This window comes from Arvicola amphibius, chromosome 17, assembly GCF_903992535.2.
Source record: "Arvicola amphibius chromosome 17, mArvAmp1.2, whole genome shotgun sequence".
Classification (NCBI taxonomy): domain Eukaryota; kingdom Metazoa; phylum Chordata; class Mammalia; order Rodentia; family Cricetidae; genus Arvicola; species Arvicola amphibius.
In genome coordinates this window covers 29,972,952-29,982,458 of record NC_052063.2, presented here as the reverse complement: position 1 = coordinate 29,982,458, position 9,507 = coordinate 29,972,952, and the positions used below count along the sequence as shown (strand labels likewise).

The following is a 9,507-nucleotide window of genomic DNA, read 5'->3' as shown; positions in this document are numbered from 1 at the left end:
CTTGTGTTAATGTGGTCACTATAACCCAACACACCAGGACTCCAAAGTGGGGGAAGGAAAAAGAGGCTCCCGCCAGCTTCTGCAGTGAAAGGAGAGGACCACATAAAGCTCTGCTCTCCTCTGTGACTGGAAATTGTTTCGGCCAGGGAGGATTCAGATAGGTCTCCGAGGCTGAAGAGGTTTGGCACAAACCTGCGACGAGCCGCCTTGGAGCGTCCCCCAGAATTTGGGGCAAATCGCCAGCAGATTCACGGCCTTACAGTGGCATGGTGAGGAAGTGTGAGCCCAGCTGTGTGAGTTCGGGAAAATGGTTTCTCCATTGCTTCTATTTTCATCTTTAAAGTGGCTCTTAAGGGTATGTCGGTCCCATGGGAATCCTTCAAGGATTGGGAACTCACCTGTGAACTTCAGATACGGCTGCGTGGAGCGTTGAGACAGTCAACCAAGCCACACGTCAAGTTCCACCATATGACACATGGGAAAGATGGCACCCAGAAAGGCCACACTTTTCAAAGCCGGGAGCTTGCAAAACATAACGTAAGAATTTCTGAGAGGAAGCTGGCAACAGTCTGTTGTCATCACGCAGTCATGGACCCTGTAATCCACACATCTCTAACATCCTACGTCATATAAAACAACCCAGCAGACTCAGTAACTGGTCCCATGCTGTGGCACAATTGGGATAGTTTTGCTTAAGATTGTGTACGAGTTCAGTAGAATGTCAAACTTTGGGGATGCAGCAGTTGGCTATGCGGATTTCAGATCCTCTTAGATTCAGTCTTCTCCAGCGTCCAAGACGAAAGAGCGGAAGCAGCAGGTTTGAGATGGTGGATATCATAGGCACACACGCGTCTTTCTGCAAGGCTGGGATGCATTTGATTCCTGTACCGGGCTTTACCAGTGTCTCGTAGTTTGAACACTGTGACAGCGAGTAAGCAACATAGTTGAAAAGAGACAATTTATATAACCTGGAAAGAGGACAGATTAGAGTCACTGGAGGAGCTAGACGAAGGAAAGGGGTGGAAGAAAGATAGCAGAGAATAAAGATGAAGAGAAAAATGAAGACAATAGAAATAGTAACGGAAGAGAGACAGAACTTTCTGATGCTGAGGATTTTTAGGAGCTCGGGAAAGATAGTTACAGAAAGTGTGGTGGGGTGGGCAGGAAGCTTCGGTTGAACAGCTCTAAGCAGAAAGAACTTCTGGGCATGGCATGGTCTAGCCTTGTCTCTGTAGCTAAAGGAAGAGAGGTAGGGGATGGAACCAGGAAAGAAATGGGACCCTTTGTGTCTGGGCCTTCTAGGGGATTAGACTATGATCTGAATGGTCCTTTCCAACGCTAATCATGTATGGATGTATAAGCCATGAACATTTATATGAGATCCCATATTTGGTTATGATAATTCATTTCGGGCCATACAACTTCCGTGAAAGCCCTTTTGCGTTAGACAATGTGGTTGCGTTTGGGTTTTGCAGGACCATAATGCCCTTCAGAGTTCTAAGCTTGTACAGTAGGATTATTTTTCTAAACACTGGCCAGCTCCTGGGGGCTGTCCCCAAGCTGGTACTGACAGCTGTGGAGAGGAGAAGGTGAGCTAGAACCAGGTCCTGGGGCGCTGGGGCGTTCCCTTAGGTGATTCTTCAGGGTGCTCATTGTTAAACTCAAGGATGTCTGTTTCCTTAGTGGCCAGGTTTTCCATTAAGAACAGGATGTCAGGAGAGACCCCAGAGCTAGCCCTGGGACGGATTGTGCTGGTCTCTGAGGATGCTTCAGTGTCAGGTAAGAGAGCAGCTCCGGGGCTCATAGGATCTGGACCTAAGTTTCCCAAGGAGGTGTGCCTGGACTCCCGAAACTCTGGAAGGCTCCACCTTTGGGGGAATCTGTCATCACACGGATCTTCCTCAAACGTAAACAAGTCTCTTTCAGTACTGGTTGAGACAGCCTGGGGATTGCGGTCCCCAGATGGCGTCGCCTTCCCTGAGGGGTCTTCCTGCTGCTCGGTCCTGCTAGGTTGCACCCCAGTGAACTCGAGGCTCAAGATGGAGGCAGTAGAGTCATGGTCATGGCTATCTGATGAGGACCCCGGTGCTTCGGCCGCTGTGATCAGGACCTCAGGGACCTGGGGAGTTTTGGTAGGGGAGGCCCTCACGCTGGACTGTGGAGTCAGGCTTTGCAAAGTGCTCGTGCGGCTGGTCTCCCTGATGGTGGACAATTCGCCCATGCTGGAATGCAGTTTAGGGCTACCCTCTAGGGAGTGGGATTGCTTCCGCGTGGGAGAGGCTCGGTGGGGATTTCTCGGAGGCACGTCCAACAGATCCCGAGCTGGGCTGGGCGGGAAGAACATGGAGCTATCGCTGGCTTGCCTGCCAAAAGTCCTCCTCCTGGGGCTGCTGGGGTGCTCGTGGGTACTCAGGAAGCGCTTGACTCTCCTCATCACCGAGCGCCGGTGGCCGTGCTTCTCATAGTTCCATAGCCAGTCCTCCTCGGGGAACTCGGACCCGGACAGCCTGAAGCGCGCGACAAAAGACAGAGTAGCTGCAGGACTGAATTGTGAGCGGTCTCAAAGTTGAGAGGCCACCTACGGCAACTGCTATTTTACACACCCAAAGTGATAACCGAGGAACGTGAAAGGCAAGAATGTACGAGCACGTGTTCCATTAAGGTTAAAGCGGTGGCATTATCATATATCTAGTAGCCTCTGGGAAATTCCGCTGAATAGAAGTCCCTTACCCTCCTTATGGCTGGGAGCTACATTCCAAGATCCCCAGTGGATTCCCAGATAGCACGAGACCATAGATGGTAACGCCCTTTCCACCTTAGCTAAACACGTACTAACCACGTGGCTATCACTTTATTTATTTATTTAGAAACAGATTCTCGTGTATTCCGGGCTTGCCTCAAACTTGCAATATTGCCTAGGATGATTTAACCTTCTGGTCTTTTTCTCTCCACTTCCCATTTTGGGATTTATAGGCTGGTGCTACCGTACTTGGCTATGCGGCTATAACTTGCTTTTTAATTAATCTTTTAATTGTGTGTTGCTTGTGTGAGAGTGTGGGCGCACACGTGCCATCGCATGCTTGTAGAACGACCTCTGGTAGGGGGAGTCAGTTCTCTCCCTCCACCACGTGGGTCCCAGAGCTCCAACTCAGGTCGTCGGGCTTGCGTGGCCAGTGCTCTTACCAGCTGAGCCACCGTGCCCATCCAGCCATAGCTTTGGTAGCATCGAGCCTGACAACAAAACCAGCATGGGTTATTTTTCCATTCTTAACAATATCCTGAGTCGCATTCTTGTCCATATTTAAAAAGCTCGGCATTAATCGAGGCTTTCATTTTTCACTAAAGGGAACATCTTACAGCTTCTCCTAGACACAGCCAGACGCTACCAGCATCACCACTCTTGTGTGTTAAACAGATTCATAAGTCAAGGTATCCCTGAGCACAAGCCTTGGATGCAGCGCCCGTTGGTCGGAGGACCGTGTTGGCTCGTAAGTGAGGAGCAGGTAGGGCAAGCACACAGATGCACTGGACAAAGACTGAGGCACAGCCCAGGAGACGACATAAAGCGTGATGGCTCAGGATATAGCTCACCCTTCAGAACGGCATGCGATTTAAAAATCTATGAACTGTGTGCTCCTGCAACCTTCTGCTTAATATTTTTGGACTATGGTTGAGTCTGTGTAACTACAATCTGTGGAAATAAAATGGCAGAACAGAGGGGATTTCCGTACACTTAGAAAAAGGATGAAAATGAAAGAATAACACCGTAGGGCTGGAGAGAGGGCTCAGAGGTTAAGAGCACTGCCTGCTCTACCCAAGGTCCTGAGTTCAATTCCCAGCAACTACATGGTGGCTCACAACCATCTGTAATGGGGTCTGGTGCCCTTTTCTAGCCTGAAGGCATACACACAGACAGAATATTGTATACATAATCAATAAATAAATACTTTTTTTAAAAAAAGAATAACACTGTAATGCTAGGATGAAAATAGTTTTATCCATACGGATTCCCTCCCAGAGTATTGGTGACCTGCAGGGGCTTCCTAGATCACACTTTGGAAATTACTGATCTAGGAACTTGAATGTTCATATGTACTATACAAAACCTGTGTTCTTTTGTTTTTAGTAGAGTTGAAATAAAGACAGATTTCCCCAGGTCCCATCGTTCCCCTCACTCTATAAAAAAATAATGGGACATAGCTAATGGTGTGGGAGGTCCTTCTGTCTATGTGCTGCTTTTATTGGTTAATGAATAAAGAACTGGCTTGGCCTATAGCATAGGAGGAGGAAGGCAGAGTCAGAGAGATGCCATGGAGCCACCGGAGACAGATGCGAGGAATTTTACTCAGTAAGCCACAGTCACGTGGGGATATACAGATTAATAGAAATGGGTTAAATTATATGTAAGAGTTAGTTAATAAGAAGCTAGAGCTAATGGGCCAAACAATGATTTAAATAATACAGTTTCTGTGTGATTATTTTGGGTCTGAGCAGCCGGGAACTAACAAGCAGCTCCTCCGACAAATAGCTAAACTCTAGAGACTGTCAGAACCGGTGGGATGGACGGCTCAGTGGAATGAGTGCTTGCTGCATAAATCTGGCAACCTGAATATGACCCCAAGAATCCAAGCAAAGGTGAAAGGAGAGAACCAACCTATAAAGTTTCTTCTGACCTCCACACTTGTGCCACTGCATATGCGCCTTAGCATGTGTGCTCACCCTTCCCCCACCTCATAAATGCAAAGGAGAGGGGATGTAAGCAACAGTGAATGCTCATTTAACTATCATGATAAAGATGTCAGTTCATGTTGCTATTGTTACCAACACTTTATGGACAGGTTATTGAGGTCTGGGAGATTCACTGTGCCTGACTAGCTAGGGAGGCCAATGCTTTTTGTTACTTTCTCCTTTGGTGTTAAACCTGCCACCCAGGTATCAAGCAATGCACTAGAGCCCAGGACAGAACAAGAAGTAAAATGCAGACCTCAGAAGGAACTGAGACATGTCTCCTGAAAGCTCAACATCTCTGCTACTCTGTTTGGACTTGAGAGGAGAAGTCAGCCCATCATGGAAAAGAGATGTGGAGGTGAGATGGGCTCTCCTTGTGATTGGGGTCCCTGGTAGGTTTGAAGGATTTGCCGTGGCTAAGGATTTTCCACTGAAATGCTGACATTTAATGAGTTTACTCTTTTAAAATCTCCTTCAAGGCTAAAATAAAATGAGCCAGCGAGGCAACGAGGCCCATTGGGCAGTGAGGCCTACTCCTTCCTCAGATTCCAGGGTTGTCCCACATCTCTGTCAACTTCAGCATTAATGGGGGTTCGGAGAACAACTTAAAACACTTGTCCTGAAATGCCAGTTGCTCATGCTGGCCTAGGGAGCAACAGCAACCCTGCTGTGCCAGTCCAGGACTGGTGATCATATCGGTGGTGACGAGCTACCTTATGCCAGGTGTGTTTTCTGTGCCATAAAGGAAAAGGCTGGTAGAACGCAGGTGGAACCAGGAAAGTGCAAAGAGAACCACCAAAAAAAAAAAAAAAAAAAAAAAGCGTTTCTGTGGTTACAAATGAAAGATGGATGAGACCATCACACAGCTAAATGTCCCGGGATGGTGCCCGATTACAGCCCCGTGCTGTTGTTCTGAAGCCCAGCAGTGTCCTTGGCTAACGGATAGTCTCCTGACCCTCCCTCCAGAGCGAGTGCAGATCCTGTTACATCGCCTTGGGAGATGCAGACTCATGCTTCGGTGGCCCCAGTGACCCTGCTCATTGGGTTTCATGAGGTCAGCTCCCAGGACCTCATTAGTCACACTTCACAGCTGTCTGTTTAGCTGGGGAGGACACAGCGGAGTGGCAAACACAGTTGCTCACTAGGACAGCCACGCTGGAGGTACTCGGAGACAGGAGGTCAGGCTGGCACCTTCTCTTTACAGGACAGGCATATGCCCTCTACTTGGGACACTGACTATTTATTTCGGGTTGTCTCCCTTAACTACATGTAAGGTACCCTACCTGGTAAGAGGCACATGGTTTTCTAGGAAAAAAAACAAAAAACATCTGTAGTAATATTATTTCAAAACTTTGTGACGCAAAAGGAAACAGCAAACAAAATAAAAAACTGGGCCAGCGAGATGGCTCAGTGGATAAAGGCATTTGCTGCCTATCTGGATTGAGTTTGAACTCTGGAACCTATGCGGTAGGAGAGAACAGGTATCGGTAACTTATCCTCTGACCTACACACAGACACACAGAGGTGGTGGTGGTGGCGCACGCCTTTAATTTGCCAGCATTTGGGAGGCAGAAGCAGACGGACCTCTGAGTTCGAGGCCAGCCTGGTCTACAAAGCGAGTTCCAGGACAGCCAGAGCTGTTACACAGAGAAACCCTATCTGGGGAGGGGGATCAAAAAAACAAAACCAGAAACACACAGACACACAGACACACACACGTGCTCATGCACACACACCCTCCCAAATAAGTGTGGAAAAAGTAGAGGGCTTCAACTGTGCGCTAGTGTAGTGGAGATGTATTCTCACCTACAGACCCCTAGTCAGGCTGCAGAAGGCGAGACAAGCAAGTGAGGAGACGGGGAAAACCTCAGCTAACTGACCCACACTGGGGAGACCCTCTGAGGAGATTCCTTTGTACTTTCCTGCCCCCTAAGACTGTGGTGCGGACACACAAGGTTCATCTGCGAGACTGTATTGCTAACTGAGCCTCTACCGTGAAGAATCCTCTGCATTATAGACCTTATTACCTACAATTTCAAAGGAAGGAGATAGCACGCATACAGATGTTTACATTTGAAATGAAGTCTTTGTGCCGGCAAGTTTTCTACAAAGAATTCGAACCGCGTGGATGAAGAAGTGATGAAGGCATTCCTTGCCAAGGCAGTGCCTCAGACAACTGAGGTAGCGGGAATTAGCAAGCTTTTTAGTTGGTGGGATGATCATCTTGGGGTATGCTATGAGGGTTTGGACTCTGTCCTCCTGGCTGAAATTGTGTGGTTTTGGAATTGCCTGCACGGGAAAGGCTATGTGAACAGCAGTGTCCATGAATGCATAAGGTAGGAAACACGCCTTGGAAATGTCCCACACTTCCAGCCTGAAGCTGGACCTTTGGAAGGACACTTGAGGTTTCACGTACCTCGTGATGAAGTAAGGAGAGGTATCCTCAGGTCTTTGTGCCAGGACTGAGCCAGAGCACAGCTCCCCAGGGTTAGGGAATGAATGACCTTTCTTCCGAGTGCTGGCACCAAAGACTGTCGCTGCCACTCAGCGCCTATCCTTTCTGTCACGGTCAAGGTTTTCATGGGTTTTGAGGTTCTTGTGTTTCTGATATATAGAAACTCAGCTGAAGAACAGAATGCCCTGGCAATCAAAGCAGTTATCATAAAACTGAGACAAAGCCCAGGGCACGTTAGGCTGTTCTTGATCTCACTATGCAGAGAGACTTCAAACTGAACCCCTTGCTTCCGCCTCCCAAGTACCGGGATTACCCCATCACACCTGGGTGATGATGTGTGGGGCACTGAGCATACCCGCACCCTTGTTTAATTTTTAAAGTGTATTTTTAGCACATGCCAGAGGTGCAGAAATAATAGCACTTGAACAGTCACAGCCAGAGGATTACAGGAGAGGACAGGAGCGCTCTCATTATGTTACCCTGTGTTTGGGATGGCCAGTTTGTGTTTCGGAACTCATTTGGACTGAGACAGATGGGTAAAGACAGGACATGCATGAGAAGTGCCATGGAGCCACTAGCTTCCAGAGGTGGAGAGGGAGTCTTGTTTCAACAGCAGGACGAATGACTCCGGAGACTTGAGAGTCAGGATGCTGCTGCCCAGGCTGACACTAGCTGTGCCGTGTCGGGAGACTCGTGGGGCGCTCTGTGACTTAGCATCACACCCAGTAAACTGATGATAGCAGCAACATTTCCCCTGCCTTCCAGGATGCTTGGGGGATGAAAAGGGTGGCGTGCGTCAGAGGGCTCTGAAGAACAGAGGGTCTGAAAAAGATCCTGCCAATCACTGGCAGCTCTCAGCAGTCCCCAGGTGCCCGAGGAAGTGATAACGCTTGCCTGAAAGTCCTTTTTCTTCTTTGAAAGAGTTCTTTAAAAACTGTCACGGCAGCTGGGAACTTCCCAGACAGTTAAAAAACCTTGGATAGGACGACTTAGCAGCTATTGAACAGTAAGACGAGGGCACTGGGTGTGTGGGGAGAGGAAGGGCTGGCAGAAGCTGGGAATTTCAGGGGTGGGACCCAGGGATGACTGCATAGCAGGAGTTAGAGATGGAGATAGCACTGGTCCGCCCTGGCCTTTCAGCCTTGTGTTTGTGCCAGTGTCGCTAGACACTGCTAACTCCATTAAGTCATCCGTACACCAATACGGGACACATGGGAATGGGAAAGGTGTCCCATACAGTCTGCTTCTGAGAGAGAGAGAGGAAGCATAGGAGGGAAAGCGGGGGGGGGGGGGTGCAGAGGATGCTCCTTGGAGCTGTTTTCATATCCAGTGTTGAAAAAGGATGGATAGCAAAACCCAGTGCTTCAAAACATCTGTAGAGCACCTACCCACAAGACCATCAGCCGCAGAGCTAAGGGTGAGCAGTGGGGACTGTTTGGGGTGCAGAATAATCTCTCTCTCTCTCTCTCTCTCTCTCTCTCTCTCTCTCTCTCTCTCTCTCTCTCTCACACACACACACACACACACACACATTACTATAACAAGGAAGAAGCAAGAGCCTGGCTTCCAAAGACCACAGCTCAGTGCCTACTTCTTAGGGCGTTTCTGATATATTAAAGACCAAACTGCCCCTGCCAGATGACTTAGAAGACTTAATGTGGTTTTGTTTGTTGTCTGTTTGTTTTTCAAAACAACTCTGTCCTCGCTAGTGTAATGACGTCATTACTTACAGAGCTGTCTGCACTAGTGTAGTGATGTGATTAAGTACAGAGCTTCGGAAAGATGGAAGGACAAACCCCACCACGCTGACCATGCTTCGTTCCACTTTCGAAGTGGTGTTTGAACAATTTAAATTCAAACAGCAAAAAGTCATCTTGACATAACTGACGTGAGGAGTAGAGGAGAATGATATTTAATATTGTGAGTTCCATTTTTTCATATCAGCTTTATTATTTCAAAACTGCAGTGCTCTCAAAGTCGGGGGCTACACCGGCAAGAGTTGGTGATTTGCCTGAGCACCTGTCGGGGCTCAGGCCTGAGCAGAGGAACAGTTGAGACCTGAGCAACGGAGGTACCGAACCCATTAGAGTGGAACACTCTTTATTTTTGACCTTAGTCATGGTGGAACGACAGTCAAAGCTGCAATTGCAGATTTACAAACGGACATGTAATCCTCACGCTGAGCTTGGAGACAAGGGGCTAAGGATTATGAGGACATTTCAATGACCGGAATATTAGGACCACCCAGACTTCCCTCGGCTCCATTCTGGCAGACAGTTCCTAGGAGCAGAGGATCTTGGGAGGCATTTAGGCTGGCAGCTGCA

General features: G+C 48.4%; 1 protein-coding gene across 1 annotated transcript in view; it reads right to left on the bottom strand.

The window, feature by feature from the left end:
• Positions 1–1,594: 1,594 nt before the first annotated feature.
• Best3 (bestrophin 3) overlaps positions 1,595–9,507 on the bottom strand; it is a 41,634-nt gene continuing 33,721 nt past the window's right edge. Inside the window, exon 9 of the mRNA XM_038315003.1 lies at positions 1,595–2,507. Coding sequence (XP_038170931.1) covers positions 1,595–2,507 — 913 coding nt within the window. The remainder of the gene's footprint in view (positions 2,508–9,507) is intronic.